Raw genomic sequence first — 23,103 nt, forward strand, 5'->3', positions numbered from 1 at the left:
CGTCCCCTCTCCCGCCTTCCACTACTCCCCCCACCCCACCCCCGACGTAGCTGGGTTGCTCCAAACTGGAAAGCAGCGAAAGGACACCTCCTCTCTTTTCTCTCCTTTTCAAACGCAATAAAAAACCGAGAGAGGGAGGGAGGGAGAGGAAGAGAGAGAGGGAGGGAGGGAGGGAGGGAGGGAGAGAGAGAGAGAGAGAGAGGGAGAGAGAGAAAGAGAAAGCGGGGGTAAAGTATTTTCGCAATTTCTGCCATGAAGATTTTATTAGCTTCTCTCCGCCAGGCCGCAGCCAATCAGCGCGCGTGCCCGGGCACCTGCGTCTCCTGCGTCAAGACGGCCGGGCTGAGCGAATGCAGGCGCCGAGCGAGCTGGGAGCGATTTAAAACGCTTTGGATTCCCGGGGCCTGGGTGGGGAGAGCGAGCTGGGTGCCCCCTGTATCCCCCACCCCCGGCACCCCATGAGCCGACCCTCGGCCCCATGGAGCCCGGCAATTATGCCACCTTGGACGGGGCCAAGGAAATCGAAGGCTTGCTGGGAGCCGGAGGGAGTCGGAATCTGGTCGCCCACTCCCCACTGACCAGCCACCCAGCGGCGGCGCCTACGCTTATGCCCGCTGTCAACTACGCCCCCCTGGATCTGCCAGGCTCTGCGGAACCACCAAAGCAGTGCCACCCATGCCACGGGGTGCCCCAGGGGGCGTCCCCAGCTCCGGTGCCCTACGGCTACTTTGGAGGCGGGTACTACTCCTGCCGAGTGTCCCGGAGCTCGCTGAAACCCTGTGCCCAGGCGGCCACCCTGGCCGCCTACCCTGCGGAGACTCCCGCGGCCGGGGAGGAGTACCCCAGCCGCCCCACCGAGTTTGCCTTCTACCCGGGGTACCCGGGACCCTACCAGCCTATGGCCAGTTACCTGGATGTGTCGGTGGTGCAGACCTTGGGCGCCCCTGGGGAGCCTCGCCATGACTCCCTGCTGCCTGTGGACAGTTACCAGCCCTGGGCCCTCACCGGTGGCTGGAACAGCCAGATGTGTTGCCAGGGAGAACAAAACCCACCGGGTCCCTTCTGGAAGGCGGCATTTGCAGGTAAACTGCCCACTACTCTGGATCCCCTTGGCGCTGAGTGTGGGGTTGTAGGCCCTCCTGGCACTTGCCTGGGAGGAGGTGGAGGGAGACTTGGGGCTGGTGAGGAGGAGCTTGGTTCTCCTTGGTTGGCTATTAGGACTCTGAAGGAGGGTCCAGGCAGTTAGAGAGCCTGGGTAGAGGCCCCAGAGGGTCTGTGTGAGGGCCTGAGCTGCGGGCTATCTGAAGCCTGAGGACCACCAAGCCCCTGACCTCCCCAGGAGGTCTTGGGACCAGCCTTTCAATATGTTGGTGTGTTTGGCTCTCTTTGCTGTTGTTTGGGGCTCAGGGTATCCCTGCCCAGCAGGATCCCAGTTTAATTCTTCAAAAGGGCCAAATAACTCTCAATTCATTGAGTATGGGGTGCAGTGGGGTGAGTGGGAACAGAGAAATTGGATGTTCTGTAAAGAATACAACCCCTCACTTTCTCTCAGATGAGTTTTTCAGTTTCCAAAGGGAAGTTTAGATTTCCTGCAGCCATGGCTTAGGTGTGTGCATTAGTGCATGTATGTGTTGGGAGTGGGGGCAGAAACGTGTTCCCCCTGTACAGAACTTGCTCGTAGTATCTATAAGAATGGCCAAGAGTTGGAAAATGCATGTGAGGGTGGACATACGTAGACGGTGGGCAAAGGTCTGGCCGTGTGTGATGGGTGTGTTTGCAGACTTGCAGGTGTGAGGGCAGTGAAGAGTGAGGGTGGCCTGCAGAAACCGCTTTCCAAGGCTGGGCGGTGATCAGAGCTGGAAGCCAAGGTGTCCTCTTGTGCTTTGGGGGAACAGGAGTGCACGAATGCCTGTAGGGTTACTTGAGTGCTCCTGCAGGATGACTTAGCTTGTGGGGCCTGGGTCTGCGCCTGAGCTTGCGCCAGGCGGTGGTGTGAGCATGTCTTTCTCTCCCCCCCTCCCCTGCCGCGCAGACTCGAGCGCGCAGCACCCTCCAGACGGCTGCACCTTCCGCCGCGGCCGCAAGAAACGCATTCCCTACAGCAAGGGGCAGCTGCGGGAGCTGGAGCGCGAGTATTCGGCTAACAAGTTCATCACAAAAGACAAGAGGCGCAAGATCTCGGCGGCCACCAGCCTCTCAGAGCGCCAGATCACCATCTGGTTTCAGAATCGCCGGGTCAAGGAGAAGAAAGTCCTCGCCAAGGTCAAAACCAGCGCTATTCCTTGAGGGAGCTCCCTGGCTGTGCCTGGGGAGCGGGGGAGGAGGAAGTCGGAGTATCCTGGGGAGACCAGGAGCCTGCCACAGCCAGGCTGGGGCCCAGGACTCTGCTGAGAGGCCCCCAGAGGTGACACTCTTCCCAGACCAATGCTCCTGGGCTGTTCCTCAGGGGCAGCTTGGGTACCCCATTTGTCCCAGAGAGCCAGCGAGGCCCAGAGTTACAGCCCAGTCCACCAGGTAACACCACCCAAAGGACCTTGTCCCAGTCATAATCATTCATCCTGGCAGTGGCAATAATCACCGTAACCAGTAATAGTCGTCATGATAATTAGTGTCATATTTTCTATCTAGAGCTCTGTAGAGCACTTTAGAAACTGCTTTCATGGATTGAGCTGATTACGAATAAACTTGGAAGGAGACCGGTGGCAGGAGAGCTTCCTCTGGAACCCCTTCCATTTCCAAAGCCCATCCCCATCCCAGTGAGGGCAGAGGAGACAAGAAATGGCAGATTCACCCCTGTGACTATGTTGCCCCTTTAGCATTTTTCTAAGATGACAGCTAGGCAGGATGGACAACACTGGAGGGTGCATCTCCCTCCGTCCATGCCCATCCCCTAGGTTGTACCCACTGGCCTCAGAAGTCCGCATCCCCACCTCTTCCGTTTTGTCCGTGTGTGAAAAACAAGCCAGCGAGCTGCCCTCCGGGGTCTGTTCATCTTCCTTTCAGAGAAATGGGGTTTGAGAAAGTGCCTGGATAATTCACCACTTCCTCTCCAAAACTTTCCAAACCCTCCCTTAATGTTCCTGGTGGTTCTGACTTAAGGAGGTCATGGTTCATTGGGCATTTGGGAGCCGCATGAAATAGATATTTGTGGCCTTGTAGACGGAGCCCCTCCCAGGCACAAACGGTTACAGAATGAGGGAATAGTAACCTATCCATGGTAGGCACGTGCCAAACACACTGGTATAGCCCAGAAGGAGAAAAACAATAAAACAGAAAGCAGAAAATGGCTCCTTCACTACCCATTCCTCCTCTGCTTGCCTGCCGGTGACACCGCGGAGCTTGCAGGGCTCAGGCTTGGGAGTCGCGGAAGGCTCTTTTTCGAGTGAAAGAACCACGGGCGGCGGAAGCCCAAAGACCCAGTCTCAGAGTGGGGAACGGCAGGCAGCCGGGACAACAATGGGCACAGACTCGTTCCCTTTTCACTTTGCGCTGGTTCAGTCCGCATACCCTGAATTCTGGGTGGGTGGAGGGCAGGTTGGCGCCAACTCTGTTTTCCGCAGCCACGTAGACAGTATGGGAACAGTGCGGAGTTCCAAAAACCTGGGGCAGACCAGCTGTTAGCAGGGCCGGGGACCCTGATGTCCTGTACCTGGGCCCTGTGCCCGGTGGGACTTGCTACCTTGGCCGCGCAGCAAATCAGCGTGTTTGAGCTGGATCTTCCTGCAGCCCAGGCTGGAGGCTTCCGGCAGACACTCTCCCGGCGATCGAGCGCACAGGCGTGAAGTGGAGAGGACCCAACGCCGGACCCACGATCCGAGCCACCGAGCAGCGAGTAGGCGGGAGGCGAGCAGCCCGAGGGAGGCCCCCGGCCATGGTCTCAACGGCCGCTCCATCTCGGAGCAGGCTCCTCCTTCTCCAGGAAACCCTGCGTTGGCCGCCGCAGCCGAAGAATTCGAGTCGGGTGGGATCCCAGTCCTGGCTCTTCTTCCGGGAGAGAGTTGGGAAGACTGTTCTAAATCTTTTTACCAAAGAGGATCCCGAGGCTGAGGGGAAAGGCCCCGACGGGCAGTCGCCCTCCCTCCCCGGGTCTTAGAATGCCTGTACTTGGGGAAGGGGAGGGTGTCAATTTCGTGATTTAAACAATTCTTCCAAGCCCCGTGGTCCAGTTTAAGCTCCCTGGTATCGCGTCCCGCCCAGGGGAAGTGATTTTCTGCCTTCCACGTTCTCCTTCAAGCTTAGTCTCAAGCGAGGAGCTTTTAATATCACAGGTTCTCAAGCTTAGTGGGTGCGACCCCCTCCCTCGCCGCTTCAGAAAGAGCGAGACTTCAGATAGGACCGTGGGTAGAGAGAGCGCCCTGGTGCCGGCTCCCCACATGGGGAGGAGAAAGGCCGCAAGAAGGGTTGCCACTTGGACTTCCTGAGATGGTGTAGGTAGAGGCCTAAGGAGTCAGGGGCCTCGAGACTCTGGACTCCCAGAGCGCTAACTCCTCCACTCCGCTATCAAGCCCTTAAAGTTTCGGAGCTCTTCTATTATTCTCTCTCAATAATTTTAGAACAAACAAAAGATTTGGGATTTTAGAGATTTATTTCGCTACCAGTGTGTTTGACCTATTAAAAAGACAAGTGCGCCCCCTTCCGGTAGAAGCTCGCCATTTCAGGGAAACCCGCCGGTCTGCTCGACTTTAACCCCTCAACCGAGCCTCTGGCTTCCAGATGCCTGGGGCGTCGGGCCTTCGGGGTTGGGGAGTTCGGGGCTGCGTGTGAGAGCGCCGGGACCTGGAGTCGCCTGGAATTGGGCCAGGGTATAAGCAAATGTATCGGTCCAGCGGCTGAGAGACTTCAGGAGGAAGGCTAGGAGAGCAGCGAGCGATCTCGAATAGTGAAAAAACAGGGCGGCCAGGACTCCCGGGAGCAAGGCTGCGGCGCCATCAGCCCTCGGTCCAGGTCTTCGTTCCACTGGAGTATTATATTTATCTTCCTCGCCAGGCCAATTCGCGGCGAACCCCTTCCTCCCCTTTTATCCCCCCGACTCATTTACTTGTATGGAACCTGTGCAAAAAAATTTTTTTTAAATTTCTCTTTGTATTAAACCCTTTTATGGAAGCTCTTTCCAAACACCAATTTTACTCCCGAGGCAAATTATACCCCCTCCCACCGAGGCCGACCATTTAAAAATCTTTCAGTAATTTGTGTCAAAATTACAACAAAATATATCTACATGTATTTGCCTGTAGCTATTTGCTTTTTAAATAGGGCCATTTTAAGCTACAGGAGAGAGGGTTTTGCTAAATTTAGACTGAAATGTGTTGACTATAACGTTCACAAATAGGTAAATTCAAACAACATTCTCACGAACAAATAAACGCAAAGGCGCACGAATAGACTCCAGAAAATACACCGGGTGTCTTTTCACCAGCGAGGTGTAATTTTACTCGGAGCTGCCCTCCGCGCCCTCTCCCTTACTCGGAGCGGATCATCCCCGGTTGAGTCTCAGCAAACGTCGAAACAGGATCCGAGGGTCGCGTCTACGCTGCTCCAGGACGGAAATCACTTACTTCCAACTCCAAACCAGGTGGATTTTATTAGGCCGACTTAGGGGGTAGTGGTGGAGAAGTGCATAGACGTGACCTCCGGAAGCTCTTTTCGAATCTAGGTTCTCCAAGCAGCCCAGCGGAGAGCGAACCCGAGGCTCTGGCTCCGGGGTCCTTCACTCGTGCTGGCAAACGCTTCCCACCACCCTGGAAGTCGCGAGGCCGAAGCCGGCGACTCTGCACAGCCGTGCCCCCCTCCGCAGTCACCCCTAGCTAGCCACCCCTACTCTGAGTGGTTCGAGGACCAGAAGATGTCCTGCGGCAGGAAAAAGGCCCAGATCAAGACCCGCCAGTTCTACGAGAGGCGCGGCTCCCCTCCTCCAACACGGGGCCAACTGCCCTCCCCTCCTCCAGTCCCCCTCCTCCCCTTAATTAAAGTTTTATTCAAGGTCCTAAGTGCTGCACTTTAATTAGGTTTCCTTCGGGGGAAACCCTCTGTGCCCCCGCCCCCGTCCGGTCTAATAGAAACCCCAGAGCTTCAAACGTGAATTAAATAAATGAACCCGTTACCGTAAACTGGCAATAAAGCGCGGAGGTAACTGCTGCGGAGGGGGCGAAAGGAGAGGTTCCGTTGTTTTTGAAAGAAATTTATACCACATTCTCACCCACCTGAATAGTCCCTCTCCGGGAAAGTGGGGAGAAAGCACTGGATCGGCCCTCGGCCTCTCACCCGAGTGGGACACCCCGCCCCTCCCCCCAGGCGCTGGCCTGGGCCCGGGGAGAGATTTTAAAACATCCAATGGGGAACTGATGCCAGCCTTTCTTCCTCTCTAGGCTACCAGTTACTTTTGTGTAGAAAGCGGGTGGGGGTGGTCGGAGCAGACGGAGAAGAGGGAGTTCCACCACTGGTCCCCCTCCCCTAAATCGCCTCTAAAATGACGGGGAACAACAAGAGTTCAATCACCCTCGGAAAGTTAGGGAGGGAAAGGCAGTCTGCCGGCGCCCAGAGGTGAGGGTCGGGTCAGGGCCTTTGCCATTGAACTTGAAGTTTCAGGCCTTTGGTCTCCGCTGCGCCTACCCCCACTCTCCTCAACTCTTTATAGGAAGAGGGAGGAAGGTGAGGGAAGGGGTCCCATCTCTGGCCTCGGGAAGGAGGAGGAGGCCAAGCGGCGTTGGAGTGGCCAGAGCGACCGGAAGACCGTCCAGAGACGCCGAGGTTGGCGGGGAGACGAGGCGGCCCCGGGCTGCAGTGGGGAGGGGTACTCCAGCCTTCTCTGGGCTCGCAGACCCGAGGTGGGGACCCTGGGGCTGTGCGCCGTCTCCCTGAGCCTCGCCCCAGACTCGACTGGGAGGGGGGCCCCCGGTCCTTCCTCCTCTAGCCTAAGGTGCTCGAGCAGAGCCCTGAGCCACTCGGAGGCTGGAACCTTCAGGCCGGCGCCACCCCAGCTGAGGGCCTTGGGGCCCAGCTGAATTCCAGCCCTGGCCTTTGCAGAGGGAGCAAGAGTGTTATGCCCCTATTTCTCAGATCAAGACCTGCTCATTTTGCCACCTCCAAGAGTGCGTTTCTCTCTAAAAAGATAAACTAGCTGATTCGTGGGCCAAGGGCATTACCGCTCTCTCAGCCTGAGGACCCGCTCAGGGAGCCCTGGGGGGGTCCTCCCAGGAATTTGGGGGACTCCGTGGTCACGGCGGGCAGGGAAGGGCGGGCGTCAGGCTCTTGCAGAGACCACTCGGCGGAGCGCCTCCTCGTTGGTTCCTGGAGAGACCGGCAGACACCTGGGCAGAAAGGGACAAAGAAAGCGCTTCGCAGCACGCGGGACCTGCGCGCCCTCGGCAGGGGAGAGTCTGGCGGGTGAGAGCAAGGCCCCCCCGTACGACCTTATATTTGTCTCTGACTGGATGGAATCCTGGTACAGACAAAATTAATGTTATTGTTATGTTGTTGTTCTTATTTAAACTGCAATACTTTACAAAACATCTACTTTGAAAGCTGGGTGAAAATTAACCGTAATGATAACGGTAATGATGATTTATTAACACACTCTTAAGGGAAAGGCTCTGGCCCTTTAAAAAATAAATCAGTGCAGCTTAGTCTCAGATGGCTGCCTTCCTTCTGCCATTCCTATGCCCTCTTCGGAAGCTTGGTTAGTGCTGAGATCTGAGGAGCAACTGGAGGTGTTGCCCATGGCTGGCACATCTGCACAGGGACTCAGAACCTGCACAGAAGCAGTAGGGGGCCACATGCCCATGTCCTCAGCCACTGACACTGCTAACTTGTTGTTCTTGGTGGGGGGGCAAGGTAATCTACAGACACACTCTGGACTCACCTAACCCTCCCCGCCCCAGCTGGTCCCTGCCCATGCCTTCTCAGAGCTACTGTCCCCACACTGACAGAACCCACTTTATAAAATGAGGACGCTGAGACTAAGCGTAAGTTACTTGATCAGTGTCGCAGACAGCAGTGGCTAAGCTGGACCCCCAAAGCAGGAGCTCCTGAGGACTAAGCTCTGTGGTCTACGCCAGCGCAAGAAAATAGGAAGGGGACTTCCCTGGTGGCGCAGTGTTTAAGAATCCACCTGCCAATGCAGGGGACACGGGTTCAAGCCCTGGTCCGGGAAGATCCCACAAGCCACGGAGCAACTAAGGCCCCGTGTGCCACAACTACTGAGCCTGTGCTCCAGGGCCCGCGAGCCACAGCTACTGAGCCCGTGTGCCTGGTGCCCGTGTTCTCAGCAAGAGAAGCCACTGCAGTGAGAAGCCCGCGCACTGCAAGGAAGACCCAACACAGCCAAAAATAAATAAATAAATAAATAAATAAAATTTTAAAAAGAGAGAGAGAGAGAATAGGAAGCCAAGCCTCTCCTTCACTCCCAACATACCTCTCCTCACCTGTTTCCATCTGGAACCATCCCTTGAGGTCACAGAGCTACACTCAGACTCCCTAGACCCAACCCTTCCTGGGTGCACCCAGCAGATTTGCATAAGTGCAACAACAGGGGAGTAAACACAAGTTCCATCACTCACTTTTCGAGTGCCTACTGCATGCAAAACCTTCCACTGAGGTGGAAGGCTGGAGGAGATACAGTGGAAATACTATCTCTCTTCCTACTGATCCCTGCCTCTCGTTCTGCCTCTCACTTGCTGCCAGATCTTAGGTCTGCTGTTTCCTCAGATGTGACCTGAAACCGGGGGCCTATATTCTGTGATCTCTGACATTGTAAGGTGGGCCAAATGCCTACACATGGGGAACTGAGACCGAGAAAGATTCACCCCTCCCCCCACGGCATATGGAGAGGCTTTCTGGAAAAGGCTGTGTTGGAGAAGGACCTTGAAAGATGCTTAAATACCAAACCTGGGTGGAAGATGTGAGCAAAACTCGGGAGAGGAGACAAAAGAGGCAGGTCTCTTAGGGAGAGAGGTCTGAACCTCCGCTCTGGTTGGGGCAGAGCTGGTAGGAAAGAGGACAAGGGCGTTCTCACTGGGTCCTGAACGCTGGGCGAAGCCTGTGCTGTGATCAGACAGCCTCCTGCCCATTCAGGCTGTGACCGCCCCACTCCCACCCAGGCGCGCACGCACCGAATGTTGGTGCAGGCGCTACTGGTGGCACACCGCAGGCCCCAGGCGGAGATAAGGAGACAGCTCTCGGAGAGAGGAATCGGTACCCCCCGGACCCTCAGCTTCCCATCTTAGGTGTGTCCAGTCTGTCGCCCCCGTCTGAGACCTGACGGTCTTCGGCTGACGGTTGAAGTTCGCCGCCCTTCCCCCTCCAGGCAGGGTTTTGCCGTTGAACTTGAGCCAGGCCATAAACATTCCTTCACCCCTCGGGGAGCTGGACCGGGACGGGGAGGGGGTGGAGGGAAAGGTGGCGGAAGAGGGCTGTGGAAGGATCCGGAACGCCAGAGACCGGGCATCTCCCACCCAAGCCTGCATTGCTTTATCAACGAGCTTCGGATCTTTGCATTCTGCAGAAAATTCGCCATATCTGCATTTTAAAAATCCGATTATTGAGGCCTTATTGCAAGTTAGACCAATAATTTAGTCAGGATCAACGTAATGTAACTTTCATTTTCACTCATTCGTAATTCATGTTTTCTTATCTTATTTTAGGTAGTAGTATCCCCTATTTTTTTTAATGAGCAGGAAAAGCAAATGCATAAAGACCAAACGAATAATAGCTACAGCAGAGGAATTATTAGAGAAGATTGGAGTAGGTCATCCCTAGGCCATCGCCTCTGCATTTTTAAAGCGCCCCTCTCTGGGTGGAACAATCCCAGCCTGCGGCCGACGAGCCCCGCGGAGCCCTCGTTCTCCCCAGGATCCGGAAGCTTAGACTTGGTAAATGCCCCCCCTCGCCCCCATCCTTGGCCTGGGGAACCGCCCGCGGGACCCGGGAGCCTGGCGCGTGCTTCCCAGTGACCTGCCGCCGGCGGAGGCTGCTCAGAGCGGCCTGCTGAGACCTTATTAGAGTTTTTCCTCCCTCCCTCCCTTCCTTCTTTCCTTCCTTCCTTCCTTCCTTCTTTCCTACCTTCCTTCCTTCCTCCAGGATCCCGGAGCAAGGGAGGATCAAAGACTCTATCCCGGGGTCTTTTCCTGGCTCAGTAAAACCCAGTGTAAGGGTAACTGGGCGCGCTGCGCGGGAGACGCGGGGCTCTTCTGTATCTCGTGCGGGGCAGCTCCGCGCGCAGGGCTTCCTTCCCCGCGAGGAGCCCAGGCGGCTCGGCGAGCGGCCGAGAAGGCACCAAACCCTGGCGAACTTACGACAAGCTCCCGGCCTCCTAAACGCCCGGAGGCAGGTCCTCACTAGCAAACCGGAAAAGGGGCTTGACGGAGCGGTCAGGATACTACTCTCCGCACTCAACCCGCCCCCTCGTCCCCATCTGGCTTTAACCGCCCGAGGACTTGGACCGAAGAGGGTTTTTTGTCTCATTCTCCTCCCCAGCCTTCGACTCCCCAGGCCCTCGGGGCCCCGGAAAGAACTCAGTCAACCCCTCTCCCTTTGTCTGACCTTTGGGGAAAAGAGGCGTGGGCGCCTGGGTCAAGTTCACGCACCCGGCCAGCATCTTTTAGGGCAAGTGGGGCCACCTTTGTCATTTGGACCAGAAGGGTCCTAAGCAATCGGGATTGGGGGGAGGGGCGGGGAGGCAAAGCTTCCAGAAAGGCTTTTTGATTTTAGTCTGCTGTTCCGTTCTCACATCCCCGCCCGCGCCTCCACTCAGCTCTGTAGAGGAGAAATAACTCGATCTGAAAGGAAGCCGTTTATTTGGAAAAATAAATGCGAAGGCTTCGTGGAGTGGGCTTCTCAGAAATGGTCTTAAGTCTTTGGCACTTGGGTAGTTTTTCGTTAGTTCTGTCCCGGTGTTTATGAAAGTTAAGGATTTACAGTGTTTAGTTGGTACAACCGTTTCTGCGGAATCTGACTTAGAGTAAAAGAAGCCACATCTACACTGCTCCTCAAAAGCTTCAGACTAAACACATTTAAATAATTACCTGCAACATTCCAGCCCTTGCAAAAAACAAAAACAAAAACAAAAACGAAACAAAACAAAAAACCCTCAAAGTGCAAAAACAAACAAAAAAACAAACCAAAAAACCCTATTCAGATAGCAGAAAATAGAATATGGGGCTTTAAACACACACATACTCTAAAAACTTTTAATAAACAACGCTCTTTAAATTTTTTTTCCCATTCTTTATTCCAATGCTCATGTTTTATAATTTGCAATCACTGTTATTCGTTACTTTTGTCTTTCCCCTCCCAACTTAGTTATATGCATCCTATCTCGAGTCTAAAAACACACTATACATTTACAATGTCATAAGCAATTTCCCAAGTTATTGCAATCTTCTAAATGCCATTTAAAAATGCATAATATGAAATGAAATGAGTTATCATTTAGAAAACCATTTCCCTAATGTTGGTCATTTAGGTTGTCCCCACATTTAAAAAGAAAACTATTTTTTCCTAATTAGAAAAGTAACACATTTTCATTGTCAAGAATTTTTTTAAAATCTAAAAATTATTATAAAGAAAAGAAAACTATCCCATGTCCTATCACCCAAAGTTTACCAAAATGAATCTTTTGTTGTATTTTCTTTAGTTGTTTTTTATATAAGTATGTATAATTTCAAAATTGAGATTCTGCATGAACATTTTTGAATCTTGCCTTTTAACTTAATATTAGATGAACATTCCTCAGTGTCATTAACCATTCTTCAAAAACATGATTTTAATGATTGCATAGTATTCAGTCTTCCAGGGCTGCCATCATTTGGAAAAGCATTTCTCTAATTATTGATCATTTCCATGTTTACTTTTTTTTTCCCATGTTTACTTTTTAAAATAATTCACGAGAGAGTAAGGGAACATTGTTATGACCCTACGTGTGTTTGGTAGGAAGACAATAGTTGAATCTCCTTCGAATAGAATGCTTCGAAATTTTTAGGCTAAAAAGTCCCCCTCCTAGGTCTCTACTGGGAGGGGATGAAAGTGGGCCTTCTAGAGTGCTGGAAATATTCTATGTTTTGATCAGAAGGGTGGTTCCATGGGTGTGTATACATGTGAAAAAATCATTAGGCTGAACATTTAAGATTTCTGCACTTTACTTTTATGTTTTTTAATTACTTTTAAAATTTTTATTTTATTTTTGGCTGTGTTGTATCTTCATTGCTGCGTGCGGGCTTTCTCTAGTTGCGGCAAGCGGGGGCTACTCTTTGTTGCGGTGCGCGGGCTTCTCGTTGTGGTGGCTTCTCTTGTTGCAGAGCACAGGCTCTAGGCGCTCAGGCTTCAGTAGTTGCGACACACGGGCTCAGTAGCCGTGTCCCGTGGGCTCTAGAGCGCAGGCTCAGTAGTTATGGCGCATGGGCTTAGTTGCTCCGCTGCATGTGGGATCTTCCTAGGTCAGGGCTTGAACCCATGTCCCCTGCATTGGCAGGCGGATTCTTAATCATTGAGCCACCAGGGAAGTCCCCACTTTTTAATTTTAGCACTTCTTTCCCACTCCTGAAAGCCTACATCTGTTTACACAGAAAAGGACCAATGCAGAAAATAGGTAGGTGGAGGAAGTGAGAAAGGAGTGGGGACCAACCCAAACTGGAGCAGTTCACCCCTTGCTAGGGTATTACCTTTGGTTCATAGAGACCAGGAGTAAATGTTGGACAGCTAGTGATGAGGAGAAAACAGACAAAAAAAGAGCCTGGCCCTTCCTCCCCGCCCCATGTTAAATAAAGAAGATTTTTCCTATCACACTTACACTCACGTAGCTTTGAATTTTCCAAGCGAGTAGAAGATAAAAATAGGCTAGATGAGGTTTATAAAGAGAGTTAAAATTAACATATAAATAGCTGACTCAGCTAACATGGTCACGTGAAACAGAAGTGGGGTGCTTTATATACAATGAAAAAGATTTTTAATTTCAGAAAGATTCATTTTGGATCTATTCTGTAATCTACATTTTCACTTTAAAGGATAGCAGACAGGACTTGGAGTCTGCCGGGGCAACTGCTCCCCCAGATGACGGGGAGGACCCGTGAGGGAGCGGAGTGGTGCCTGCTGTCTGTGTCTGGTTTTATTGGCACTATCTCGTGTGATGCTGCGTGCCGGCCAGAACATATGCTCCCTCCCTGGGATGCTGGAGGAGCGGGGAAAACCCTCCAGACTATTTGGCCCCATGCTTACTTCCTGTTGTACCTCAGAGAGGAGACTGTTACAACCACAACCACTGCACACTCTTCACTGGCGATTTTTAATTTCTTTTTAATTAGTTCACTTTTTCAGTTAGGATAAAGTTGGATTTTTAATATCTGATGAAGAAAGACATCACAGACATCTTTCCATGTCAGGAAAATATACTGTGGGTGTTTTTGCCGCTCTGTGGCACGTGGGATCTTCCCGGACTGGGGCACGAACCCGTGTCCCCTGCATCGGCAGGCGGACTCTCAACCACTGCGCCACCAGGGAAGCCCCATGGGTTTTATTTTATTTTATATAAAAAAAAAGCTTTTCCTGATCTTTTGAGGTATAGCATAATTCAGTAAAGTCCATTAATCTTAAGTGTATGGCTCGGGAAATATTTACCCATGTAACCACCATTCAGAACAAGTTATAGGACATTTACAGCACCTCTGTAGGTTCCCTCTAGCCCCTTTCCAGTATAGTAGTCCAGAGATAATTGCCATTCTGGTTTCTGTTGCTATGGATTAGTTTTGCCTCTTCTTGAACTTCCTGTAAACAGGTCATACAGTACAGAGTACAGACCTCTTTTGGGTCTGGTTTATGCCACTCAGCAAAATGTGCCATGTTGTAATGTGTATCAGTGTTCTTTTAAATTGCTCTATGCTATTCCATTGTATGGATGAACCATGAGTAGTTCATCCGTTCACCTCTTGACGGACATTTGAGTTGTTTCTATTTTGGGCTATTATGAATAAGACTATTATGAATATTCTTGAACAGATCTTTTGGTGGATCAATTGATTCATTTCCTATAGAATTTCTGGATCATAGGGTAGGTATATGTTTAAATTTACTAGCTATGTGGTGTTTTTAAAAATCAAATTATCCATGGACCAGTCCCAATTCCCCACAACTAGCACAAGTAGTCAGATTTAAGAGCAAGAAAAATCTAACATTAATGGTTATGATTACGTTTGCTTGAATTTCTAGAACGAGCTCATTTTGAGGTCTTAATGACCTGGATCCTTGGGACAGCAGAGATTTGAGTTTGCTGATAGCAGAACATCAAAACTCATGGCTCTGGTTCTTCCTGTAGCCTCCCTCCACTGATCCAGTCATGGGGCAGAGTAACATCTGCAGGTTAGGTCTACATGGCTCTCACCAAACTCCCCCAAATGCAAGTGCAATGAGTCAGGGCAAAGAAGAACTATGACTGAGGTCAACGGTAGAATCAGCAGGGCGCCCAGGGGCCCAGGGGTTAGTGCTAGAAGATGGAAGTGATTCTCCCGAGTCCTGACTTGGATGCTGAGTTATGACTCAGGAAATTTATGGCCCCATGGTCTTTTAACAAGAAACAATCTATCTTCCTGGGCAGAACTTCCATTACGAGTGACAGGTGCCTGCAGCCAGCTTATTAAAAACCATCATTTCACCCCCAAAGCGAAGGTGTCACAGTGTGTTGGAACAGAATGCTAATTTCCAGCTTCATATCTTAATCTGGGGCATGGAGAGACATTATGAGACATATTAATATTGAAGAGAAAGGAAACCCAGTGCTATTTCTGCAGCTACACCCTGAGCCCAGGGTGTGTTAGGATCTGCCTGTATTTCCCAGATCACACTGCCCCATCCCAGCAGGTTACACAGCTCACAGACTCCCACCTGCTGCCTTGGGCTGGCTCTGCCCTGGCCTGGCTCTGCCCTGGCCTGAGACAGAGCTTACCTTGCTGCTCAGCGGCCGTGGTGGAGTGGAGTGAGCACTGGACTTCCGGTCGGCGGGCTGGATTCAAGTCCCAGCTGTGGCAGAGGGAAAAGCCCTCTTATGTTTGTATGGTGCTTTTTAATTTTTCCAAGTACCTATGTACATTCGCATCTTCTACCTCGTGTGGTTCAGTGACGTACAAGGAGAGGGAGAGAATCTGCCCATTTTACAGAGAAGGTAAGTGAACACCCTGGAGGGAGCACTTTGTTGTTATTTTTGGAGGTGAGAAGAGCCTCCACTCATTGGCTTTTGTCTCTAACTCTCTCCTATGCAGCTTTGGGAACAACTCTGAGAAATTTGTATGGCGGGAGGGGAGAGATGGGGGCGATATTTCACAGAGATCTCTCAGGGTCGAGCCAGGTTTTCTGCCCACACAGTTTCTCTACTCCCATCCAGTCTCCTGGATGATCTTCCTGGCTAAGTTATCCAGTTATCAATGAACTTTCTGTCATGCAGGCCTGGGGGTGCTCAGGCCAAGTCAAAGGGAGATCTAAGGAAACGGTCTGAATGGTCAGGTCAAGAATTAGCCACATAATTGAACCAAGTACAATTACTTGTACAAGACAGCCCGTCAGTAGATACCTCATCTAAATGCTTGGAGTTGGGGGCATGGGTTTGGGGAACCTGGTACTCAGACATGGTAGTGGGAGGGATCTCCCCAAGAGGTGAAGTGGAAGGTTCATTTTCAGTTGCACCATAGCAAAATATTTTAAAATTTTCTGTTATTTCTAACTTAACAAACAACACGAATTTTGCATAGTTGCCATGAAATAGCAGAACGTTTCACAACTTTTTGTGGCTGATTTCATGTAGTTTCACAATTTACATCAACTATATAAAACTGCCCTAGAAAGTTTTGTTCCTCTGAGAATCTGGGGGGCACGTGCTATGTCCTTCTTTCTGTGTCGGTTTTTAAAAAGTAATTAATTAATTAGTGGCTGCGTTGGGTGTTCATTGCTGCGAGCGGGCTTTCTCTAGTTGCGGCGAGCGGGCGCTACTCTTCACTGTGGTGTGCAGGCTTCTCATTGCGGTGGCTTCTCTTGTTGCGGAACCCGGGCTCTAGGCGTGCAGGCTTCAGTAGTTGTGGCATGCGGGCTCAGTAGTTGTGGTGCACGGGCTTAGTTGCTTCACGGCATGTGGGATCTTCCCAGACCAGGGCTCAAACCCGTGTCCCCTACATTGGCAGGCGGATTCTTAACCACTGCGCCACCAGGGAAGTCCCCTTTCTGTGTCTTCTTACTCTGACACTCCACCTGAGACTCAACATTATTTTCTTCAGACTCCTTCCCTCTTTATTAAAATATTTGGGTAAACAAAATGAGCACATCTAAATTTCCTATTGCTTTAGCATCTCAGGGGTCTGTAGGAAAATGATGCCGTTGTGTCTAATTGAATTTTTCATCTGCATGTTTGGGGCCATGTGGTCTGAGGCATGGGAGATCTGAAAACTTGGTGCCGGGGACTCTTGTGGAGTGTGTGTGTACGTGACAATTAAAACCAGTTTTCCCTCTTTGTCAGCATGGCCCAAGATGGGGCTTACTTGGCCTTATAGACAGCACTACTTCCTAGGCCTTGGACCTAAGAATCAGCTGTCTCCCTTCCTACTGCCACATTCCTGGACAGTAAGCCCTGGCTCTAAAACAAAGGATTCCCTATTAGTGTGCAAAACAAGTGTTTCCCCAGAGGAGCTTCTCCTTCAGCCCAGGTGCCAGTAACAGGAGACTGATTGTTGTTTCATTTTAGAGATGATTTAGATGGTCGATACAAGCCCTTTCCCAATAAAAACATTTTATTTGTCCCTGAGAAGGTTTCCTTGGAAGCATCTCAACATGCCCCACTTACTATTTTTACTCTGAATGTTTCCGTGGTCCAGAACATTTTTGGCAAAACTCTCGGGTGAAAGCGTGACTCCAGGCTGGGAAGCCTGCCTCCACGTTGCCAAGGGGTTTTCTAGTGGCTGGGCTGAAGTGGGCCATCTCTGCCACCTTGGTTCATTAAAGAGGCTGATGAGGTTTGCCCTGCATCTGCACCACACCTCAATCCATACCCTCTGATCTTTAAAGCAGTTTTGCAAAGCTGCGGGAGCATATGGGGAGAAAAGGAAGTGGGAATGAGGCATTCTCCCTCCTAGTCTTGAACCGCCAAACGGAGAGCCAGGCAGTGATACATCACCAAGTCCCAATTACCTGCACGAGAATTTTCTGTCCTGGGCTTCTCTTGGCTAATCTTATGATCTATGCTGTTGGCGCCATCAATTCACCCTCTTAACCTGACACTTCTGTAGTTCTCAGTCCTGCCTCAGTTGATCCCTTCCAGGTGCAGGGAGCTAGAAGTCTGAGAAAAATACGAGCTCTGTTGACCGTGAGATTTGAGGAAGTGGACGGCTTCTCTCAGGCTCTGGTTTTGCTTTCACTGGCACGATGTTCCAGAGAGACAGCGAGATACAGCTGAGAGGCTGTGGAACTCATCCTCTTCACTTGGCACTCACAGCATAGCTTGATAACTTGACTTCAGAGTCACAAGTCCTGGGTCTTTGTAGGTGCTGGATAAATGTTGGTTGAATGAATAAATATACAAGGAGTGAATAAATCAGTATATGCCAAGGACACTATCACAGTTACACATCATACAACTGAAACTGCATTCAAAAGTAAAACTGTAAGTCATTTTTATAATAAAGTAAAATTTTATTTGATATGTGGTTGCCTGTCATTGGTAACTGAAAGATAAGATTTTGATTCCACCTTGCAGCACTTAATGGAATGCCTATCATGCCACCCCTTGCTCCTTCTCTCCTCAGTCCTGGAAGTCACTTCTTTATCCCAAACTCTTCAATGTTCCCTTCTCTAAGGCCTTCAGAATAAAGCCTGAACTCTGCCGTATGCCCCGCCCCCAGGGCCATATATGATCAAATTCCTATTTACATTTGCGGGCGTAACAATTCACACTGTATAGTCCTTAATTGTTCTCAGAGTTCTCATTAATGTTGCCTCATTTAATCCTTCTAATCTTTCTGGGAGATAATACTTTTCATCCCCATTTTACAGATAAAGAACCTATTATGTCACCGAAGGTAGAACCAGGACTTGAACCCAGGTTGTTGAGCCCACATTCTCTATGCTTCCCACACATGCACTACCGCTCCCAACCCCCTAAGCTGCTACTTTTTACTTCCTTCTCGGTGCCAGAATTATCTGACCCCTAGATCTTTGATCATATGATACCTCACCCCCAACACTGTGTGTTCAGTCTTGTCCATTTTTCAAAGTTCAACTCAGATTCTCCCTCTCCTCTGAGTGGTCAGGTTACGTTTAGTCTCCTCTCTCTTTTGTGCTCATGACTTTACTGATTTTAAAATACTCGGCTTTAAAATACAGTGTTGCTATCTAAAGCAAAGTGTAGTTATTTGTGGATGAACCTGCCTGGCTCCATCACTAGGCTGCAAGATCCTTGAATACGGGGATGGGTTTTACTCACCTGTTTTATGTCCCCCAGGGCCCAGCACAGTGTCTGGCACCTGGTAATTACTCAATAAACGCTTATTAATAAAATCATGATTTTATTGTTAAGTGAAAAAAGTGTAGAGTAGGATATAGTAGTCTACCTTTTGTCTAAAAAGGGGGGAAATAAAAATATATTATCACAGTAATTTTTATTTGCATAAAGACAATCTGGAAGGACATATAAGAGACTAATCACAACGGTTTCCTCTAAGGGGACAGGGCTACGGTGAGAATGGGAGAGATGGAGACAGTGCGGGAGGGAGATTTTTCACTTTATACAATTTTATAGTTTTCTAAAACCATGTGAATATATTTCTCTTAAAAATCAAAAAGGTTGCTGAAGTGATTTACCCACCAGGGACTATTCCTGATGCTGTCCCTGCACTTATGAGGTGACAACATCCACAAACTGTCATCAGCCCATCAACTCTAGAGCAGGTGGCAGGGCTGTCCCTGCAGAAGGCGGTAAAACTCCACTTGATATATGGAAGGCCAGGGGTGGGGAGGGAGGGAGAAAAAAAAAGGATAGAAAAAGGGATTTTCTTTTCAATCAGATAAATGGCAACTCTTTTTATTTAAGGCATGTTTGCATCATATTTATAATTTTTTAAACAAAAAGCTAGAAAGAATACAGAAGTCTTTTGCAGGATGAATTTACCTGGCCACTAGCAATGCAAATTTAAGGTCACCCAAAGAATTACTCCTCTAGACCAATGCCTCATCTCTCAGAGAATCAGCTCTGAGAAGAAACTATGTTTTGGAGACCATAGAAAATGAGTGAATAGGAGCGGAGAGAGAGAGAACAGAGTGAACGATGGGGAGAGATAAAGAAAGAGAAGAGACAGGAAAAAGATGGAGGATACCAGAAAGGAAAAAGAAAACAGATTTTCTTTATTTATTTTAATATTTTAATTAATTAATTTTTTATTTCATTTTTGGCTGCATCGGGTCTTAGTTGTGGCACGCAGGCTCTTCGTTGCAGCGCGTGGGTTTCTCTCTAGTTGTGGCGTGTGGGCTCTGTAGTTTGTGGCATGCGGGCTCTCTAGTTGAGGCATGCAGTCTCAGTAGTTGTGGCGCACCCGGGCTTGGTTGCCCAGGGGCATGTGGGATCTTATTTCCCTAACCAGGGATTGAACCCACGTCCCCTGCATTGGAAGGTGGATTCTTCACCACTGGACCACCAGGGAAGTCCCAGAAAACAGATTTTAAAAGCTAGAAAAAAAAAGGAGACATAGAGAGTTGAGAGTGAGAAAGAGAAAGAGGGACAGAGAGAAGCAGAGAGGGTATGTGCCTGGGAAAGGCTTGGAGGATAATTCCCAAACCAGGCCAGCAAAAGGCTCACGCGGCAGGCGAGACCAGCGCATGCCGTCAGGGACCTGCTAGGCTCTGAGATGGGGAGGCTCCATGTTCCTGGAGCAGAGAGTCTCATCAAAGGTTTGATCCCGGCCACCCCTCCAGGTATGTACACCGCCTCTACAGCATGAAGCAATGGAGGGGAGTGGTTCTCCAGGCTTCCTTGGATCTTTCTAGGGCCAGTACCATTTGCCTCTAGGAGCTGAATTCCCAAAGGCAGGTACTCTCGATAGTCTAATTCTGGGGATAATCTAGTCTGAGGGGAACTCATCTGTCCTGCTCTGGTAGTAGGCACAGTGCCACAGTTCAGCCTCCAGCTTCAGGTTCCCTCCTGAACGACTGGAGAGGAGTGGCTAGTGCAGACTTGGTCCAGATTCCCCCTTCCTAGGCAGGGAGGATCCTGAAAAGGGATGGAGAAGGCTAGAGCAAGAGTTAAAGTTGGTGGTAGAGGAATTTTGACCTTGAGTTTAGCTGTGTACCCATGAACCCAGACAGAGATGAGGGGATAAATGTCCAATTCCAGACAGGATGGAGCTCTCTCTTCCCCACTTTGGACTGCTTCCATGCCATTGGTAGGACATCTACAAAAGAAAGGAATTCAATAGCATCTTGTTAAAAGGTGTGTGTGGGGGGGAGTTGCATTCTGACTTTTTTCCAGGGTGTCTTCCCTAATCAAAACCAGCTGGGTGAGGTTGTTCTATTCTGTCAGCCACCACCTGGGTAAGTCACTTTCTTCTCCTGCGTGTGATTTCTATCCCCCTCTTTTACCTATTTCTCTCACTTAAAGTCCTATCCACAGACTTCAACTAGACAGAAAATCAACAAGGGTATACAAGAATTCAACACTACCATCAACCAAGAGGATCTAATGGATATTAACAGAAACTTCCATCCAATAACAGCAGAATCCTCATTGTTTTCAAGTGTCCATGGAATATATACCAAGATAAACCACATTATTGACCATAAAACAAATTTCAATAAATTTAAAACGATTGATATCATACCGAGTGTGTTCTCTGACCACAATAAAACCAAAGTAGAAATCAATAACAAAAAGATAACAGAAAAATCTCCAAATACTTGGAAACTGAACAACATACTTCTAAATAATCTATGGGTCAAAGAGGGAATTCTCAAGTGACATTTAAAACTACAATGAATTGAGTGAAAATGGAAATATAATATTAAAATTTATGGCTAAAGCAGTACTGAGAAAGAAGTTTGTAGCACTAAATTCATATATTTTCCAGTGGAAAACTCTCAAATCAATAATCTAAGCTCCCACCTCAAGAACCTAGAAAAAAAAAAAAAGAACAAAATTAATCCAAAGCAAGTGGAAATAGTAAAGATAAGAGCATAAATTCATAAAATTGAAAACAAAAAAAAGAAGACAGGGCTTCCCTGGTGGCGCAGTGGTTGAGAGTCCGCCTGCCGATGCAAGGGACACGGGTTCGTGCCCCGGTCTGGGAAGATCCCACATGCCACGGAGCGGCTGGGCCCGTGAGCCATGGCCACTGAGCCTGCACGTCTGGAGCCTGTGCTCCGCAATGGGTGAGGCCACAACAGTGAGAGGCCCACGTACTGCCAAAAAAAAAAAAAAAAAAAAAAAGAAGACAGTAACAGAAAAACAGAAAAGAAAATCAATGTAACAAGGAGCTGATTATCTAAAAAGATCAATAAACCTCTAGCACAATCGAAAAATTTTAAAAGAGGGAAGAAACATATCACCAATATTGGGAATGAACAGGAGATATCACTACAGACCCTGTAGACATTAAAAGAATAATCGGGGAATAGTATGTAGTAGGCTGAATAATGGCCTACAAAGATATTAGGAACCTGTAAATATTACCTTATTTAGAAAAAGGGCCTTTGTGGATATGGTTAAGTAAGGATTTTGAGATGAGATTATCCCAGTAGGCCCTAAGTACAATCACAAATGTCCTAATAAGAGAGAGGCAGAGGGAGATTTGACATACAAAGAAGAGGAGAAGATAATGTGGCCATGGAAGGAGAAGTTGAAGCAATGTGGCCACAAAGAATACTGGCTACCACTAGAAGATGGAAAAGGCAAGGAATGGATGACCCCCGGAAGACGTGTAGTTTTTCCAACATCTTGATTTTGCTTCACTGACACCGGTTTTGAATTTCTGGACTCCAGAACTGTGAGAGAATAAATTTCTATTGTTTTAAGCCATTATGTTATGTTACATTGTTACAGCAGCCACAGGAAACATACAGTATGAACAACTCTACACACATAAATTTGGCAACTTAAATGAAATGGACCAATTCCTCAAAAAACGCTGACTCACGCAACTCACCTGGTATGAAAGAGGTCATTTGAATAATCCTATAACTATTAAGAAAATTGAATTTATAATGAAAACCCCCCACTCTTCCCCATTTCCAGGCCTAGATGGTTTCACTGGAGAATTCTACCAAACATTTAAAGAAGAATTAAATTTTACACAATCTCTTCCAGAAAACAGAAGAGGAGGAATACTTAACAATTCATTTTATGAAGTTAATATTACCCTGATACTCAGATAAAGACAGTACCCAAACACACACACACACACACACACACACACACACACACACACAGAGCTATAGACCAATGAATATAGAGGTATAAGTCCTTAACAAAATATTAGCAAATAGAATTCAGCAAAATATAAAGAGAAATACACAACATGAACAAAGAGGAGTTTATTTCAGGGATGTGAGGCTGATTCAATATTCAAAAATCAACAATGTAATCCACCATATTAACAGTATAAAGAATAAAAACCACATCATCGTATCAAGTGATGTAGAAAAAACATTTCACAAAATCCAACACCCATTTTATAATTAAGCAAAGCTTCTCAGAAAAATAGGAATAGAAGGGAATATCCTCTACTTGATAATGAACACCTATAAAGCCCAACGAACATTCTACTCGATGGTGAAAGATTGAATGCTTTCCCCCTAAGGTACGGAACAAGCCCCCACCTGAGGGGTCTCAGGAGCACATGTGTGGACACCTCAGTCTGCACAGTCAGCCTCCATCCATACCTGCTGTAAGGCTGCCCTTGGACTTAAGAGTGAATATGCCAGGAGCATACTCTTCTATCCGGAAGGAGGATACATTAAAGAGGACTGCACAGCCTTTAGTCTCAGAAAAGAGACCTGCAGAGGCTTTGGGCCAATTGGAGGGCAAATTCCAGTGTCCCAGGGGCCTGGGACAAGGTCTAGAAGAGGGGGTGTCTAGGCTCCAGGTGGGACTATTCTTTT

General features: G+C 48.9%; 2 protein-coding genes across 2 annotated transcripts; one reads left to right on the plus strand and one right to left on the minus strand.

Moving 5' to 3' along the window:
- Positions 1–235: 235 nt before the first annotated feature.
- HOXB13 (homeobox B13) lies at positions 236–2,603 on the plus strand. Its single transcript, XM_022558098.2, has 2 exons — positions 236–1,082; positions 2,033–2,603. The coding sequence occupies exons 1-2, from the start codon at positions 479–481 to the stop codon at positions 2,284–2,286; spliced, it is 858 nt and encodes a 285-aa protein (XP_022413806.2). The 5' UTR covers positions 236–478; the 3' UTR covers positions 2,287–2,603.
- A 1,830-nt stretch (positions 2,604–4,433) lies between these two features.
- Positions 4,434–8,440, minus strand: PRAC2 (PRAC2 small nuclear protein). The gene is given in 4 exon segments (XM_089901826.1): positions 4,434–4,839; positions 4,841–4,871; positions 5,556–5,705; positions 8,421–8,440. Coding segments are annotated over 4 exon segments (429 nt in total). The 3' UTR covers positions 4,434–4,611.
- Positions 8,441–23,103: the final 14,663 nt, after the last annotated feature.

The sequence above is a fragment of the Delphinapterus leucas genome, chromosome 19 (genome assembly GCF_059928025.1).
Source record: "Delphinapterus leucas isolate spDelLeu-1000000601 "Yukka" chromosome 19, BTC_Dleu_Yukka2, whole genome shotgun sequence".
Lineage (NCBI taxonomy): Eukaryota > Metazoa > Chordata > Mammalia > Artiodactyla > Monodontidae > Delphinapterus > Delphinapterus leucas.

Excerpts from the sequence above, each read along its gene's own strand:
- HOXB13 (XM_022558098.2), top strand. The coding sequence starts at position 479 with ATGGAGCCCGGCAATTATGCCACCTTGGACGGGGCCAAGGAAATCGAA. Across the intron at positions 1,083-2,032 it reads CTGGAAGGCGGCATTTGCAG|ACTCGAGCGCGCAGCACCCT; the intron begins GTAAACTGCCCA and ends CCTGCCGCGCAG.